This window comes from Candoia aspera, chromosome 1 (assembly GCF_035149785.1).
Source record: "Candoia aspera isolate rCanAsp1 chromosome 1, rCanAsp1.hap2, whole genome shotgun sequence".
Classification (NCBI taxonomy): Eukaryota; Metazoa; Chordata; class Lepidosauria; order Squamata; family Boidae; genus Candoia; species Candoia aspera.
The window spans coordinates 268,205,949-268,225,583 of NC_086153.1; the positions used below are offsets into that span (position 1 = coordinate 268,205,949).

General features: G+C 42.1%; 1 protein-coding gene across 3 annotated transcripts in view; it reads left to right on the forward strand.

The window, feature by feature from the left end:
- Window positions 1-19,635, forward strand: part of TTC17 (tetratricopeptide repeat domain 17) — a 93,690-nt gene that overhangs the window by 52,038 nt on the left and 22,017 nt on the right. For 2 of the 3 annotated variants that reach the window (XM_063289639.1, XM_063289641.1), the window contains exons 17-22: window positions 1,590-1,760; window positions 5,745-6,007; window positions 8,611-8,776; window positions 12,660-12,780; window positions 14,732-14,891; window positions 16,204-16,287. In XM_063289639.1, the coding sequence (XP_063145709.1) occupies window positions 1,590-1,760; window positions 5,745-6,007; window positions 8,611-8,776; window positions 12,660-12,780; window positions 14,732-14,891; window positions 16,204-16,287 (965 nt within the window). The remainder of the gene's footprint in view (window positions 1-1,589; window positions 1,761-5,744; window positions 6,008-8,610; window positions 8,777-12,659; window positions 12,781-14,731; window positions 14,892-16,203; window positions 16,288-19,635) is intronic. The other variant, XM_063289640.1, reaches the window with a different exon arrangement.

The window sequence follows — 19,635 nt, forward strand, 5'->3', positions numbered from 1 at the left end:
CCTGAGCCGCCCCAAAAGGATACCATGGTTGATGGTATTGAAAGCCGCTGAGAGATCAAGGAGAGCAAGGATGGATGCACTGCCATCATCCCGCTCCCACCAGAGATCATCCATAAGTGCGACCGATGCCGTTTCTGTCCCATATCTGGGCCTGAAACCTGACTGAAAGGGGTCTAGATAATCCGTTTCCTCCAGAATCCTCTGGAGTTGTAATGCCACCACTTGCTCAACCACTTTCCCCAAAAAGGGGAGGTGGGAGACTGGACGAAAATTATCCAGTACAGTAGGGTCCAACGATGGTTTCTTGAGGAGGGGTTGTACCAGCGCCTCCTTAAAGGCAGTTGGAAACACCCCCTCCCTCAAGGATGTATTAACCATCGCCTGGACCCATCCACACGTCAGCTCCCGAGCTGCTTTCACGATCCAGGAAGGACATGGTTCTAGATGACAAGTGGTGGCATTTACTGTCTGGAGGTTCCTGTCCACTTCCTCAGGTCCAACAGGATCAAACTGTTCCCAGATAACATGGTAAGTACGCTCCCTTGGTATCTCCACAGACCCTGCCTCACGCTTGGAACCTAACGTGGAGTGGATCCGAGCGATTTTGTCTTGCAGATGCTCTGAAAACTCCTCTGCACGGCCCTGTAGGTGGGTCACTGCACCCACCTTCCCCAAAAGGGATTGAGTGATTTTAAATAGGGCCGTTGGGCGGCATTCTGCCAACGGAATAAGAGTGGAGAAGTATTGACACTTCGCCACTCTTATCACCACCAGGTAGGCCTTAATAGTGGCTCTAACCAGTGTTCGGTGGGATTCGCTCTTTGTCTTCCTCCAGTGGCGCTCTAGATGTCTCTTAATCGTCTTCAAAACCCTCAGCTCCTCTGTAAACCACGGGGAGCATCGAGTATGATGAGGCAAGAGAGGTCGCACAGGCGCAATCCTGTCCAAGGCCCCAGCCACCTCCCTATTCCAGGCGGCGGCCAGGGCCTCTGCTGGACCATGCAGCAGATCCCCCAGCTCCCTCTGAAGTTGATTATAGCATATTCCTTAATTAAACTTTTTTATAAAGTATTAGTGGATGCTACTTTTTTCTGTAACTAAATGGAAGAACAGATATCAGCATATTAAAAAGAAAGTCCTACTTATTGCATAGATCTTGCTTTAGTTTTAGTTCTCCTTTCTTTGTGATGTATTATCTAAATTATATGAGAACTCAGGTTCTCCACATCAGAGATGAGTATGCAGCCCTCCAAAAATGCTATTTCACCAGTAGTGAAGTTCAGCCATGAATACTGGGAAGGAAGGGAGAGAGATTTGCCTTTTCCCTGTAAGATTCCTGAATATTCTATGGTATCATGTCAGTGCTGTGGGAAGCTGTCATTGTGCTCTTAGCATGATAAAGATGTTAAACCACTAAGGAATCTATCCAAACAGTGTTGCTGCTTGACATCCATTAATCTCAACAGCATTGTACATAGTTATTCTTCCCTTTAGGCCTTCTATATATCAATAATTCAAGAGATGTAGCAAGTGTTTTGCCCTGAGGGAATCATGTCTACAGTCTCTCTTTTTCTGTGCATATCTCACAGGTTACTGTCATGAGAAGAGCCAAGATGACAACCATGCCAAGCAGAAGTATTTTAACCCACAGGATTCTGATATCATACTAATAGAAGAAACTCTTAAGACAGCAACTGAAGATGATCTGACAGATCAGGTTCATAGTTCAGCAGGAGATTCATCCTCTTTGACTTTAGAAAGTAAGTGAATATTCCAAACCAATATAACCATTAGGCAAAGGCAGCTATCTCAGGCAGTGGATTTTTAATGACTCAAAAATCAGCAAATCCATTTAATATTTGTCCTGTAGTCCTAGTAAGAAGTCCTGCTAAATGTTCTGGTTCAGGTGCAAAATAACTTAATTGATAGGTGATCCAGGCCCTAAATGATTCATTTAAGTTTAAATGCATAGTGGCATGGACCACTGACTAGTGGCTAACACTGTACAATTATGGACTACTGATCATTTTGTCAGGATAACCACAGAACACCTATACATCGTTTTGGTCAAAATTAGATTGCATGCTAGAATGAATAGGAATAACGCAAACATTTTTCTGATTGTACCGAATTATTTACAGTTTGTATCATTAAAACATTTGCATGTCTAAGGTATCCAGAAAACTGTTAAGCTAATGGTTCATCTAAAACAGGTTGAGCAGAAACTCACATATTCTTCTGAACTTAAAAAAAGATTCTGTATAGGACAATCTGAGTCAACATTTAATTAGTAGAGTGTATAGTGTATCAGAGCACAGATGTAAGATCATAAAACAGCTGCCTATCTTCCCAGGATTGCACGCACTGGAGCACCTTTTGAAGATTGAATCTAAAGCACTGCACAGCCATGCTCATCAGTAAAATACCTTACTGGTGTGGAATCTTTTCTATTTTTGCTGGTTTTAGCTAAAGCCAAAGAGTTATGTAGGCAACTGAATAACGTTTAGTTTTATTATGAAATCATACAGAGATATTTTTGAATTAATGTTTTTAGATGAAAAGTGAGGAGAGCAAGGGAAGTGATAGGTGAACAGAGCACATTAAATTTAGCACAATCAGTTGTTGACTGCAGAAGCCCAAAACTGCCTATACCATTCCCTTCCCCATTAGCCAACTAAGACAAATGAGCAAGATGCACTTTCTGCAACTGCCAGCTCACGCTGAGCCATTCACATTGTCCTTAATGTTCTCTTTGGCCTCAGTGAGGGTGGCAGGTCCATGCAAATCCTTCCTCTGTATGCCAGCAGGAAATCTACTGTGAACAATTCTGGTGTGTAATCCCCTTCACTTACATATCTCAGCGAAACGTTCTATTTTCTGGAATTGCTGTTCAGTTCAAGTAATGGAAATATATTTCATTAAATTTTAAAACGAGAAACACACAGCTGCTTTAGATATATTTTGCCTTTTGAGTGATTTCAGTATAGACATATTTTAGGAAATAAAATAGAAACCCCTGCACAAGAGACTAAGAGCTTGAAAAGCAATTGAATACTTTTTTCAATAAACTCTACATTCTTACCTCTTCAGACAGTATATTGATAAAAGTCTGTTTATCTCTCTTTCATATATACATGCGCACACTCACACACTTGTATCCCAGTTTAGCAACCAACAAGTTGGTGACAATATATCAAAAATATGTTGAATATAAAAACATACTCAAGAGAACAATGTTTTGCAAAGTGTTTTCAAAACAAGTTTTGAGAATAGGTAAGAAATTATTCTCAACAGTCAAGTAAAATAGATCATTTTCATCCATGTGAATTTTAGATCTTATGTCTCATGTTTTCTAGGCATGGTCACAGACAATATTTGTTCAAATTATGGCTTTGTGTTTTTTAAATTAAACAATTTAGTAAGGATTCTGAACTGACTAGAATGTACGTTTAAGGTGGCATGTACTCTATGAGGATGTAACTGGTTCTAGACAAAAGCAGGGACAAATAGCTTGACAAGATAATGTGCAAAGCTATTGATTGATTGATTGACTGCCATCAAGTCAATGTCAGCTCTTAGTGATCACAAAGATAGATATTCTCCATGATGATCTGTCCCTAATCTGGTCCGTCAGTTCTTCCAACAGTGTGATGGGTACACTATTGGAAGAACTGAAGGACCAGATTAGGGACAGATCTAATACCATCCACCTTGCTGCTGGTCATCCTCTTCTTTTCCTTCCATCTTTCCCAGCATTAGAGCTTTCTCCAGAGAGCTACAGTCAGGACCAGAAATATTGGAACAAGGATAACTGTTTTGGCATTTGGCCTCTGTACACCACCATATTGAAGTTGAAAGGAAACATACCCAGATGGGAGCAAAGTCAGGACTTTCAGCTGTAATTCAAGGGATTTGACAAAAGTGGGTCACTAACCATTCAGGAAGTACAGCCAGTGGCATACACACACACCCATCATTGGTAGCTCATAAGTAATGGAACAAATGGCTGACAAGCAGCTGCATGGCCAGGTGTGGCCTGTTTCCTGGGTACGCCATGACCAATCAAGTAGATAAAAGGCCTGGAGGTGGTTCTGAGTGTTACATTTGCATTTGGTGGCTGTTCACTGGCACTCTCAACATGAGGTCCAAAGAGGTGTCCATGCGAGTGAAGGAAGCCATCATTAGGCTGAGAAAACTAAATAAACCCATCAGAGAGATAGCAAAAACATTGGGAGTGGCCAACACAACAGTTTGGAACATGCTGAAAAAGAAGGAATTAACTGGCAAGCTCAGCAACAGCAAAAGGCCTGGAAGACCATGGAAGACAACTGAAGTGGATGACTGCAGAATTCTGCTCATGGTGAAGAGGAACCCTTTCATGACATCTAGCCAGGTCAAGAACGCTCTTGAGGTAGGCATGTCATTGTCAACATCTACAGTCAAGGGACGGCTTTATGAATGGAAATACAGAGGCTTCACAACAAGGTGCAAACCACTGATAATGCTCAAGAACAGAAAGGCCAGATTAGACTTTGCCAGCAAACACCTAAAAAAGCCTGCCCAGTTCTGGAATAAGATTCTTTGGACTGATGAAACCAAGATTAACTTGCACCAGAATGATGGGAAGAGAAAAGTATGGAGAAGGAAAGAAACAGCTCATGATCCAAAGCATACCACTTCATCTGTCAAACGTGGTAGAGGCAATGTTATGGCATGGGCATGTATGGCTGCCAATGGAACCGAGTCACTGGTGTTTATTGATGACCTGACTGCTGATAAAAGCAGCAGGATGAATCCTGAAGTGTATAGGAATATACTTTCTGCTCAAATTCAGCCACATGCTGCCAAACTGATAGGATGCTGCTTCATATTGCAGATGGATAATGACCCAAAACGTACAGCAAAAGCTACCCAAGAGTTCCTCAAGGCAAAGAAGTGGGATATTCTTCAATGGCCCAGTCACCTGATCTCAACCCAATAGAGCATGCTTTTCACTTACTGAAGACAAGACTGAAGGCAGAAAGATCCACAAACAAGCAGCAGCTGAAGGCAGCTGCAGTAAAGATGGCAAAGCATCTCGAGGGAGGAAACTCAGCATTTGCTCGTGTCCATGGGACGCAGTGGCGCTGCGGGTTAAACCGCTGAGCTGTCGATCGGAAGGTCGGCGGTTCGAAAACCGCGCGGCGGGGTGAGCTCCCGTTGTTAATCCCAGCTCCTGCTCACCTAGCAGTTCGAAAACATGCAAATGTGAGTAGATCAATAGGTACCGCTTCGGTGGGAAGGTAACGGCGTTCCGAGTCGTCATGCTGGCCACATGACCCGGAAGTGTCTATGACAACGCCGGCTCCAAGGCTTAGAAACGGAGATGAGCACCGCCCCCTAGAGTCGGATTCGACTGGACTTTACGTCAAGGGAAACCTTTACCTTTACCTACTATGGGTTCCAGACTTCAGGCAGTCATTGACTGCAAAGGATTTTCATCCAGGTATTAAAGGCAATCCTTATGTTTGTAATGATGTTGGTTTGTTCCATTACTTATGAGCCACCAACGATGGGAGTGTGTGTATGCCACTGGCTGTACTTCCTGAATGGTTAGTGACCCACTTTTGTCAACTCCCTTGAATAATAGCTGAAAGTCCTGACTTCACTCCCATTTGGGTGTGTTTCCTTTCAACTTCAACAGCACTGGAACTTAAAATAACTTTTGAACAAAGCAATACATTTTGTTGACTCTCCCTTTATAGGTACTGTTATTGCAGAAAACAATGACTCAGAAGAAATAGAAAGCTTAGGAGATGCTCAGATGTCTGAGGAGATGCTAGCATTAGTGGATGAATTTGAAAACTCTTGGCCCCTTGAAGCTTTTGAAGGGGCACTGGAAGTAAAAGGCCATCGGATGGACTTGCAAGGGATCCGTGTTCTCAAGAAAGGTTCTCAAGATGGATTTGCCAGCTCCTGTTTGGGAGATTGTGGAGATGATGACGGTGATGATGGTGAAACTGAATGGGTAAGGACTCTCAACAGAATTATCATAATTGAATTCTGATATATGTGCAGTATATTGTATCTAGAGGTGACGGACTCATCCCTGGGGGAGCTGGGGGTGTTGACGACCGACAGGAAGCTCTGGCGTGGGCTGGTCCATGAAGTCACGAAGAGTCGGAAGCGACTAAACGAATAAACAACAACATATTGTATCTGAATTGCCTTTGGTCTGAGTCAAGGTTACTTGATATTCAAACATTTTAATTCTATAGCAGATTTAACTTTTGAGACAGATATATGTTGTGTGTGTAGGTAGTCTTGGTTTAGGTAAAAGCAGAGGTGGGCGTAAGACTGAGTTTGAAATAGAATTGTGTACAAATGATGAGCATATGATTGCTAAAATGTATAAACTTTCACTGAAATGTGAAACAAGATGAACAAGTAAAACACTGTATGATAAAATAGGATAAAAATGTTGGTAATAATATACAGACGGAACAGTGGGAAAATATGTGGTTGAAAGGTTTGAAATTTATACCTTGTTATAATCTTAAAGAGAATTTTTATAAAATAATGTACCATTGGTATATGTCACCAGAGTAATTATCTAGAATGTATAAAGACACTTCAAATCTATGCTGGAAATGTGAACAACAAGAAGGGACCTTTTTCATGTTTGGTGGATGTGTAAAAAAGCTAAAAAATTCTGCATTCAAATACATACACTGATTCAGAGGATTTTAAAGATTAATACACAATTGAGACCAGGGGTTTTTCTTTTGTGATTGATGGATAAACAGTTGGAAAAGAGTCATGGAACTTTTTTCTTATACAAGATAACTGCAGCAAGATTATTGTATGCACAAAGATGGAAAGATTCGGCACTACCCACAATGGAGGAATGGTTGGTGAAGATGATGGAACTTGCTGAGGTGGCTAAATTGACTTCTTTGATCAGAGAAAAGAGAATATCTACAGTTATTGCTGACTGGAAACCTCTTATGGACTTCTTGCATAAAACAGAAAAAAATGAACTTATGATTTATGGTTTTGATGATTAGACTATAGATTATAGAAAGAAGAGGGATATGTTGCAACCATAGAGTAAGAGATAAATTTATAATTCTACTTAATAACTGCTGTAAAGAATATCAGAAGCTACTTCTTTGTATCCTTTTTCTTTCTTTCTTTTACTTTTTTTTTCCTTTCTTGCATTTTTAGCTTTCTCTTTGATTTCTTTCTCTTTCTTTTCTCTTTTTTTCTTTGTATTAGTATTTATCTTTCTTATTAAAAATCTTTAATAAAAATTATATTTAAAAAAAGTAAACGCAGAGGTGGGCAATTCAAATAATTTTCAAGGGTGCTATGTTTTTTAAAAAATTATACAAAAGTTAGATTGTTCTGCGAACTACAAAGAAATACTTCATTTTAACTTTATTTCTGCTCTTTTAGCCACCATGGTTCACCATCACAAGTCTCTCTCCAACCACTTCCGCTGTTTTCCTCTTTTTTCCTCTGTCTCCACTTTCTGCCTCTCTCTACTTAGAGACACCCTTGTTTCGTTTGCCCATAGCACCTTTTGCTTTCGGGACCTCTGATTTTCCTATTTTTCTGATTATTACTTTTTTATCCCATAGATCTTTCTGTATGCCGGTTTGTCTAATTTAACTTCCCCATTTACTTTGCTCCTCTCCACTTTCCTCTTTCATTTCTTCTCTGTAATTTAGCTTGCCAGTGCCACTTTATTTGAAATAGTTTGTCATAACTCTTGGCACTGGATGACTCTTGGAGAAAAAGTGAATATAAATCATTACAATCACCGTCATACAGTATAAATTCCTTTTCTTTGGAAAAAAAATATTGTTATTTTCCAGTTTCGACAAGCTATTATAATGTAAATGTCAAATTGAAATTTGTTCTCTTGGCCAGACCATAAATACGGATTATTAAACACAAAACAGACCATAATGAGCAAGTCTTCTCCACCATCTTACAATAATCTCAGAAAGTGCCCTTCCCCAAAAAAATTCTGTTCAAAATTATCTTCTTGTATGGGACTAAATTGGACCATGTCTCATCTCTTCTCTGATGTGTTACTTCTCATATCTCCATGTTCAGGAACCACACATTATGCATAGACATGCACCTACTCCTTCTTCAAAGTGCACCTTTTGCAAATGCCTATTGCCAGCATAGAGGCAGTAGGGCACACAGAAGCAAAGACAGGAGGCACATTAGCTGTTGCTTCTGGTGAGACTTTGGCTCTGAAGATACGGGATTTTGGCAACTTCTAGTAGTCTAGCCTATTTATTTTAATAGTACAGGATCATTGCCTGCCAACTTTCATACAATTAAAAAAACTTTTCTGAGGGGCCTTCAGTTCTGAATGTGTTATCCAATTCTGAGCTAAACAGATTATTGTTATATGCTTATGTTTGTACATTTGATGTATTAAGGTGTGAGCAGAATAAGAGTGGCTAGAGTTACCAAGAAAAAGGAAGCTGTCTGGAAATTGCCTTTGAAAATCAACTTAGTCTGAAAGGAATCAGCTGAGCTTTTCATTCTTATCAGCATACCTGATATATTTAGTCCTGTTACCTTCACCCTTTTTTTTTAATTTGACAGATCACATTTCAAGTAAAACGTGTAAAGAAACACAAACCAGAAAATATAGACCCACAAGAACCTGCTGGAAGAAATGGAGAGGAAGGAGTAACTGGAGAAAATGAAAACCTTTACCAAATGGCATTGGAAATCAGTGGGCCAAAAATACCTTCCCCTGGGCCACCTGGTAATAATGCTTTTCTTTTAAGAACAACTGATACTTTTTTAGAACATTAGGATACACTTGGTTCACACATTAAATAAGTTGTGATAAAAGCATACTGTATACATTGTGCAGTGAAATTCTGTGCATATTCATTCAAAGATATGTTCCAGAACACCCGAACGGGCTTATTGCCAACTACGTGTGTCTGGCTTTGCAACCTTGGCCTCTTTGACAAAGGGAAACAAGCAAAATCCTGTCCTGGGAGGAAACTGTAGCATTTCATTATAGTTGGTAAATGAACTATATTCGGGTTTTTTTTATTACATGGTAGAAATTTTTCAAATAGCCAAAATAATGTCCATAAAACTAGCTGCAATGACGGCATAATTGAGGTTCTTCAGCTTTAACAGATAACTGTGCAATTAATTGAAAAAAAGACAGCTTCAGAGCTTTGATACAACTCTGGGTTGTTTCAGACATTTGTTAATACTCGCTGCACTTTAGATTTTTGACAAAACATAAATTTCACTGCAAGTACTGGGAATGAAAGCTTCCCATTTCACCCTTGTGGCTATGCTGGTGGAAGAGGAGGGAGAGTATACAAGAAAAAGGACTTACAAAGCTAAGCATAGATTACACACACACACACAAACACACAAACTGGAGAGCAATTGTGGGGCAGTGGTGAAGATGTTTGACTAGAATTATGGAGACCTAGTTTCAGATCACCCTCAGCCATTGAAGCCCACTGGATGATTTAGAGCCAGTCACGTTCTCTAAACCTTCCTCAGAGGCTTGTTGTGGGGTAAACTTAAGAAGAGCAATAATTATTATTATTGCTATGTATGCCACCTTGAGCCTCTAGAGAAAAAGTGAGATATACTGTAAATCTAACAAATAAATACTCATCATAATATTCCCTTTCAGAGTAAGCAACATTAGGAGTAAGAAATAACAAGACAAAGAAAAAAGAAGCACAGTTAAACTAGTTCAAATTAAATTAGTATAAACCAGCATCATTCACTAGACCTCTCCACACCTTCCTGTCCCTGAAAACCATACTTATTTCTATCATGTTCATACACCAGTTCACATACTGCCTTTTTCCTTCTCCATTCCATTTTTTTAGGATGCCATCAATTCTACCCACCATTTCTGTCTTAGCCTTCTCCCTTCTCTTGATTCATTCATTCTTCCTTCATGTATTTACTTTTTAATTCCGCCCTCATTCATTCTCTCTACATGACCCAGCCACCTCAAAGTACTTCTGTCATACTGGTCACTTGCTTTTATACTCAGTAGATTTTCATTCAGCACCCATTTCCTCTTGACCCTATCTCTTCCTGCACTACCATACATACTTATTTCCCATTCCCACTGTGTCCAACTTACTTTTATGTTTCTCTTGAAATACCCAACTCTCACTTCAGCATAATGCAGTGGGCAAAAGCATGCTTTTTTGCAGCCATTTTCATTTCTCTTGACAAACATTCCTCATAACAGGCCACATATTTGCACACACATGCTTGGAGGGCCATTGGAGGAAGGCAAAGAGTAAATATGACTGAAGATGAGTAAGAGCCCATATTCAGGCCTACATCATGGTGATAAGCATGGTGAAATGTTATTTCTCTGCCCTTATTGGGTCCTCCAATAGCCTCCCTGCAGCCCCATTCAGAGAGACCTGTTTCCCTGTTTGGGGGGTATGGACCACAGCACAATCTGTGGGGCTGTGGGGAGGAGTATTCATGCTCCCTGGAGGACAAAATAGCTCATATTCACTTGAAGTTGGACCCTGACCAGGCAGATCCAAGTGGGTTGCATGGGGCCCAGTCTCCAGGTGTTATCTGGATTGAGCTTGATTCTGTGACTCATGATGAAGTGATCAAGGTCCTCTATACTGTAAGTTCAGCCACCTGTCCTGTTCGACCCAGGCTGCTCCTGGGTTATTAAGGAGGCCCAGGAGATGACCTATGGGTGGATCCATGCAGTGCTATCAGCCCCTTTAAAGGAGGAGGTGATTCCCCCCAGCCTTGAAGGAGGTGCTGGTCATCCCCTTCTCAAGAGGCTGTCACTGGACCCCTTCATCCCGGAAAGTTATTGTCCAATCTCCAACCTTCCCTTTGTGGGGAAGGTTGTTGAGAAGATGGTCAGGCAGCAATTGCAGAGGGTCTCAGAGGAAACAAATTATCTGATCTGTTCCAGTAGGGTTTCAGGCGAAGTATAGTACAGAGACAGCATTGGTCATGCATGTTAATGACCTTTGGCACAGCCAGGATGGGGGTGGCGCATCCATTCTTGTGCTCATTTCAATAGCTATTTTTGCAATATTGTCAACCATGGTATCTGCAGGGGTTGGGAGTGGGGGGCATGGTGTTGCAGTGCGTTGCTTCATTCCTCAGTGGTTGGTTCCAGTCAATGTTGAAGGGTGGGAGAGATCACACCCATAGCCCCACAGTTTGGTGATGTCTTAGGGTTTGATGCTCTCAGCCCTCCTAGTTAACATCTACATGAAATCACTGAGGTTATCCATTAGTTCAGGATTCAGTATCATCAGTACAGGTAGTCCTCGGTTAACAACCACTTGTTCAGCAACCATTTGAAGTGCATCCAGTCCTCAAAGTTCTGGCCATCCCAGCACCCCTGCGGTCATGTGATCACAATCTGGATGCTTGACAACCAGCTCGCACTTAGATGGTTGCAGCATTCCAATGTCATGTGATCATGATTTGCAACCTTTCCTGCTGGTTTCCTACAAGCAAAATCAATGGGGAAGCCAGCAGAGAAAGTTGCAAGTTGCTCAGGTAAGCCTCCCCCACTCGCACACCCTCCCCCAGCCCTTCTGCGCTCATGCCGTGCCTCACCAGCCACCCACACACCCTCACACACCCTCCCTGAGCTTCACTGCGCTCTCACTGTGTCTCCCCGGCCACTTGCCCACCCTCCCAGAGCCTTGCTCAGATAGCACCACACCTTTCCAGCCACCTGCAGAGCCCCTCACTCCCTCTCCCATCCTGCCAGCCTGCTTGCAAGCCACCTGGGACTTGCAACTTCTTGCCAACTTCCCCACTGACTTTGGTTGTTGGAAGCCAGTAGGAAGTTGCGAGGAGGTGCTCATTTAACAACCCACAATCCTTGCTTAACAATTACAACGGGAACTGCAGGGGTGGCCGTTGCTAAGTGGTGTGGTCACATGACATGCTTTATGACCACATTGCTTAGTGATGGAAATTCCAGTACCAATTGCTATCATAACTCAAGGACTACCTGTATGGCGTGTGGCTGTGAGGAGATAGGGCAAGTATGCTGGGTAGGTGCAGGAAGCAGCAAAATGATCATTCAGAAGGAAGATGTGCTTCTGCAGAGAGGGAGGGCAGGTCCATTGGGTGGGTGTGGGGCAGCAGCATAGAGGTAGAGCAGTAAAGGGGAAGAAAGCACTGGAAAGATTGGCAAGGAAGCTGGTGCATAGACCTTATTGAGGAAGGGAAAGAAGGATGAAGAATGCCATCCTTCTCACATCCTTTTTGCTGCTCAACACTAGTACATACAGTAGGTGCTTTAACTAAATTACGTGGGTGCCTTTTTGGCAAGACCAACTCCCACCCAGAATGGTCCAGAGACATTTTTGAGGCACAAGATACTTGCTTTTAGTATAGAGCAAAGCACTTGTTTTGTTTCTTGCACATCCATAAAATACAGCCTTTTAAAATGCTTTTTTGATTTCAAAGTCAATACCTGTGCTTTTGCTCCTGATATGGAATCAGATAATCATGAACTCTAACTGTGCTTTTTACCCTGTACTGTTCTAATAGTTGAACTTCCCAGTATAGAAAAAGAATTAAATTAAATTAAATTAAATTGAAATTATTCTTCTTTTTCAAAATACTTGCTTGCTTCTTTGCAGGAAAAAAGAAAGACTATCGCAGCTTGGGCTGGCCAAGTCCCGATGAGTGTATTAAGTTCCGCAGAATGGATCTTACTACAGTAGCCAGCACATGGCTAGCTGTTTCTGCTAAAAATATTGAGTGAGTATTTTTGCTATAAACAAAATTAGGTCAGTGCATAACTAGGACAGATATATATGGCTTAAAATATTCATCCTAATGGGCTGGTACACAAGCTATGACTGTACTGTAGTCTTTCACTTACTTTGACAATGCTATTATTGGAGCTAATAATACAATCCATAGAAGTCTGAGCTTCTGTGAGTGTCTGTGTTGTAATGTCAGACATGTCATCTCCAGCATTATGTACTGTCCTGCAGAACATCATGACTTATTACCTAATGGCTTCAGAAATGAGCGGAAGTTAAGGGTGAGCAGTGATTTAATCAAGTTTTGTCCAAAACAAACTCTGAAGGGTTCCATGATTATCTCTCCAAGTGAGACAAAAAATATCAAGTGAGATGTAAAATGTGCAAAGTGATACACATGGGAAGCAAGGGGAATTGTAATTTCACATCAATTTTGAATTGGTTGTGACAACCTAAGAAAATATAGCTTAGGATTGTGTTTGATGCTTCATTAAACCTCACTGTCTGGTACCAGTAAAATGACAGATAGACCTGGAAAATCCTTAGGATACTGTCTGTAATAAAACCATGATTATGTTATCAAGCTGTGATTGATTTACAACTTGATTTGGGCTAAGATTAACATATTACCCATCATTGTCTGGTGCCTCAGAGTTGACACACTCCTTCTATTTTAACATGAAGCCACTGGGGCAAGTCATCTGTCTTCATGGAACCAGGTATTACCAGTATGCTGATGTCACTCAGTTATACATCTCAGCTTCAGAGGAAACAGGAGATGTACTGAGAGTCTCAACAGGCTGAATCTCAAACCTAACAATACAGAGAGGTTCTTGGGTATGAAGGCCCACTAATTTTAGAGATATTTCATCTTTGACTCCGCACTGGCTCACGTTTCCCTGTGCAGAGTTGGTCCATAATTTAGCAGTCATAGGGAGGAGGGCCTTTGTACAGCTTTATCCACTTTTTGGAATGTTGCCCTCAGTCCAAAAAATGTGTGCATTCCTCTTTTAGCTTTATCTACTGGGGGGAGAGGGATGGATTAAAGTCCAACTCAAAACATTTGTTGTTTGCTTTCTTAATTTGTTTTATCTACACGTAAGCACTTGTATATATTCTCATTAACTTTGATGGGTATATGCAACAATGACATTCTCCAGATGGCATCTTTAGAACCATTTTATGAAGCTGCCTTCTATGGAATGCAGTTTTGAAATCAGGTGTGTTTGTCTATTAAAAATGTGCTTGATATTTATAGAGTAAGCATCAAAGACTAGTAAATATAATGCAGTAATAAATGAGCAGCAAGGATGTCATTCCACAGCAGAATGTATTCAGTCTGGAACTTGTTGCTCACCCACTTGATAGATTTTGAAATCCATCCTACTCTAGAAGGCGGAGCATTATGCTGAAAAACATAATGTTGTTGGATTCAGACATTGCTCTTAATCATCCATCCATTTTTGTAGCAACACTTAGCCAGCTTTAGCTAAGCAGCATTCAACCTACTTGGTCTTTGAAGGGGAAATTCATCTACCAGAAAAGCCCAAGGCTGTAGGCCAGCTTAGGAAGTGGAAACAATATCTCAGAAGAAAACAAATGCAAACCACTTTTCTGGGGCTGCAAAGAATACAGAATCCAACTCATCCGCAGGAGTCTTTCCCTTCCCCTTAACAATTCACATGTAGGAAAACCTCTGATTGCTTTCTTCCTCTGGTATAATTTTGGAATGATGTAAGGAAAGACAGTACTGGAGTTGATCACCTGCTGTTCACATAAACTTTTTTTTGTAAGGGAATGTTCCAATAGCTGATAGAAGCATTAGAAAATCTGCAAAATATGAGTCAGGGGTACGGCTTTTGAAATAAATCTTTGTTAGAATTGGTTTCAGTGTTGATACATTTGTTTCCTTTAATACGTTAACCATCCTCTGTCTTCTGTAGCATCACAGAGCACATTGATTTTGCCACTCCCCTGCAAGAGCCTGCCATGGAGCCTCTCTGCAATGCCAACCTGCCTGCCAGCATGCATACACTGGATCATCTCCATGGTGTTGCCAGTCGAGCCAGTCTTCATTACTTGGGAGAGAGTCAACTGAAAGAGGTAGGGTTGTGCTCTCATATGGGCTTGGGGTTGATCTAAACTTAGCGTGCTTAGAACAGACTCACTTGAAATCAGTATTGCTTGATTTATTCATGAGTTAATGATTTCAGTACATCCATATGAAGCCTGGCTGATAGGAAGCTACAAGTCTTTTTCTAGGGAAATGTTCACTATGGTTAACAATTTTTCAATTCTGTGCCACTAGTTGCTCAGCAGCATGTACAGACTTGATGTTAATAAACTGATTACTGATGGACTTAAACTATATAATTATATCATCTCAAGAAATTTCCTGTGAATCTGTTGATACTTAAGCATGAAATCAGATGCACAGAAAAAGAGTATGTAGTATAAGAACACTGCACACTTACTGCTACCCATTGGATATTTATTTAGCATGAATAGAGTGCTAGCTCATGGTATTAGTTGTAATGATAGTGTACCCATACAGAACATACGCAAGGTAACCACATGTGAGGATCAGATGTTCTGACTGAATGAACCACATTCCAATACCACTCTAACAAAATCATGCAGAAGTGTTCTTATAGGAAAAAGCTAGAATTTCAGTTATAGAATGTGCTTATCTACATTCTTGCCACTTTCATAAAACAATGTCAAATAGCTTTGTCTTGCTATTTCCCTACTATGGAACTTAACTGCATATAAAAATTACTTTGGATAATTTCATGTTATCTTCACAGATACTTTTCAGTGTTCTATATTATCTGGCATTCGGGAGGCAATAGTATTTACATTTCTGTTCATGTTTAGAAAATCAGATTACATAATCAGATTTCATTAAACGAATAATTGCATTCATTTAACTTTCCTATTTTGAGGCATGAAATCTATGATTTTGGAGAATATAGTTTGCAAAGGATAAGACTACACTGGGCAGGTGGGGAAAGAATAAAATATTTTGTGAATAACAGATCCATAGGAAAAATGGGTACCCAATCTTAGTCAAAGACATATTATCTAATTTCTGGAAAATTCACCATGGTTACTTGATTTTATCATGGGATGTGCTCATGAATTTTTTAAAATCTGAGGATTCCAGGTTTGTAAATCTTAATCATTGAACTAAAACATTCTTAAAGCTTCTTAAGCTTTAAAAAACTTAAAGCTTTTTATATGCACAGATTTGGAGGTAGTAATTTTTAACCATGTGCATTAATTGCAGAATAGAAATATGCAAGAATACTGGGCTCAGCCTTTCAGAAGGGAAGAGACTGTATCTTCAGAAGAACCTACCAGACCAATTTGATGGCAATTATATCAGAATGTCTGTTTTTTTCTTGATTCACAGGTATTGCAGAATCTTGGAAAAGACCGTTATCCACCACAGTCTTTAGAACAAATTGGTACTCGAATCGCCAAAGTACTCGAAAAGGTAGCTGCGTGCATTTGGAAGAACATAAGTTTACATTCTTCTATTTTAGTTGATGATAGCTGTGGTTGTGATCTATAGGGCTCTCTAAACACCAGCCATCCCCCAAAGCAGTGAATTCCAAGCATGTTGCAATCGCAATTCCCAGAACTGCCAACATGAGGGCCAAGTTGCAAACGCACACATCTAAAGAGAGGAAGGTTGGGAAAGGCTGATTTCTACAGACCAAGTTAATACTGATCCCTCTTCCTGCTATTTGCTATTTAGAAAAAGAATAGGTATCTGAGAAGATCAAAACCATCCAGCACACCATCTCTGAGGCATTTATCATACCTCTCATCTCAAGAAGATTATTTGTCTATACTACAGCTGTAGCACAGATCACTTCTTCATCACACTTGATAAGAGAGACTCTAGTACCAGCCTCCTTACTGGAATGGTTATGCTGAAGTGGATAGTGTTCAAATAATAAGGAAATAGAGATCAGTAATGCCATCATGGAGTAACTTGGCATCTAATAGAGGTTTTTTCCATTCTACATTTTAGTATACTGTGTAAATCCATTCTCAATATGAGAGGGCAGCCCATTTAAAGAAAACTATGTTATTTTGTGTCTATATTAAAATGTCATTAATGTTCTAAAGATCCTTACATAGCAATAAGCTCTTAAAAACTATATAATAACAACATCAAATAATACTTACCCTCTTCATAGTGCTGAGAATATAATATTTTGATTATATCAAGTGTGTTCCAATAGGTAGTTGTTCCTTTGGAACTAATTAGATTGGGGTATTGTTAATATTAGACAGCCTCGTGTGGCGCAGAGTGGTAGGCAGCAGTATTACAACTGAAACTCTCCCCACGACCCGAGTTCAATCCCAGCAGAAGCTGGATTCTCAGGTAGCCGGCTCAGGTCGACTCAGCCTTCCATCCTTCTGAGGTCGATAAAATGAGTACCCGGCTTGCTGGGGAAAGTGATGACTGGGGAAGGCAATGGCAAACCACCCCGCTATAGTCTGCCAAGAAAACATCGCAAAAGTGGCGTCCCCCCAAAAGGGTCAGACATGACTCGGTGTTTGCACAGGGGACCTTTCACCTTTCACATCATTCTTAATATTGTCTAGTAATTCAGGAAGTTGCAATCTCAATCCATCTGGAGAGCACAGAATTGCCGGTGCTCAGGAGAGGACCATTTTTGTATCAAAAGTGTTTCAAAACTAAATTATGATTTAAAGTGTTGCCTTTTTGTGATGATGGAGGAATCCATAATCAAGATCAGACTTCCCCATCCAGGTATGCTGGACAGTAATTCCCATAACTTCAAGCAAGCATAACCTGTATTTAAATTGATTGAGGAATGATGGGAATTGTAGACCAATAAACATGGGCTTTGGACTTGGCCCCAGGTTGGAGACATCTGGGTGGGACTATATATTTTCTTTCTAGAAAATCTTTCTATATTCTATATGTACATGTTAGTTGGTTCACAACAGCTCTTACAGACATAAACTGTAAAATCCATCAAAAACTGAAACTAATGCAAATATATTTACTTACTTACTTACCTGCTTGCTTACTTACTTAGCTTGTATGCCATCCATTCCTGCAGATTCTACGCAGTAAACAATATAAGCATATAAAACAATATAAACATATAAAAATACCCCAAAATACTCATATAAGCATAAAATTAAAATTAAAAAATGCCATGTACCTGCAACCCCACCATTGAGTCACAGAAAGTGTCATGAGTGCCGTTGAGCTAAAGTAATCAGCGCAATGGCACTCATGACAATGACAAGGAAATAGGTGAAGGGGTACAAGTTAAGTAGCCATCAACCCACAACGACTAACGGCTAACAAACAATAGATAAACGGATCACGGAGCCACCCAAGCCATCAGCAGCAATACCACGGGGATCGCCCAGCTGAAAGCAATCAGCAGAAGAATGAAAACCTGAGGATGGGCGATCCTAGAAACCCTCAACCAATGGCAGGGCAACGCATGGGACAAAGGGGGGTGACGTGACCAAGAGCGAGGGGGCGCTGACCGGCGCGGGGTATTTAAACCCCGCACCGGCGCGCTCCTGTCACTCTCAGCTTTTTCTAACAACGTTGTACCTATCCTGAAATAAACCAGAGCCTGCTTTGCAACCCAGTGTCTGAACGTTATTCAGAGGTAGGCAGCGCATGACATAAAGCTGAGAGTCGTAAACTCAGCCTCGCCGAGCCCCACCGGACGACAACGAGCCGCGGGAGGAGTAGACGGCGAGAAGACCAGCAAGATGAGGCCGGAACGGCGCGGGCAAGGAGGGCGAGCCGCGCGGCAAGAGACAGAGGAGGACCGACCGAGGCCAGAGGCACCGCGGACTCCCGGAGCCATGGACGCCCGCCCCACCCGACCCGAGCCTCAGCTCCAACCCCAAGGGGAGATGGCGACGGAGGCAACCCGACCGCGGGAGGGAGCAGCACGACTTCCGAAACCAGCGGAGGACCCCGCGCCCCACATCGCACCCCAGCAACGGGCGTGGAGCGACAGCCCCACGGTGCTCGACACGGAGGAGGACGACGGAGACACCCATCAGACGGAGGAGGAAGCGGACCCGCGGCGGAGGGACGATGAACCCCCCCCCCCCCCGAGGACGCGCCAACGGAACCGGCCCCAGCGGCGGTGCGGGCTGTGGACGAGGAGGCACGAGCTGAACTCGCGGCCATGCGGGCTCAGCTGACGGAACTCCGGACCATGCTCCAGGCGCTTATGCCCCCCGCGCCACCCAATGACGTCCCCGCACAAGCCCACACCCCGAGCGAAGCACCGAACCCACACGAGCCAGCGGAAAGCCAGCAGACGGCACAGGCGGCCGACACCACATCCCGGGAAGCGAGAGGCGGGGCCGCGCAAAACGCCCGGGCCCCAAAGGACTTCCCCATCTTCTTCGATGGGACCCCCTCAAAACTCTCGTTTTTCGTCACCAACGCTAGGGAGTTCATGGGGAGGCACGGACACTCCTATGACTCCGAGGCCGACAAGATCGGCGCCGTGGCAATCAAACTCCAAGACAGGGCGGCGGACTGGTACGTCCAACTGTACGAGTCCAGCTCCCCCGCCCTCGCCACCTTCCCTGCTTTCATCAACGAGATGAAAAACTATTTCGAAGACCCCCTAGCCAAAGTACGGGCGAAAAGCGCACTCCAGAGACTTAAACAGGGCGCACGCACGGTCCCTGACTACGCCCTGGAGTTCAAAGCCCTCGCGGGAAAGGTCTGCGACTGGTCTGAGACCACCCTGCTGGAAATCTTCAAAAAGGGGCTCAACCGCGACGTTCTCCAATGGGCCCTCTACCGCGA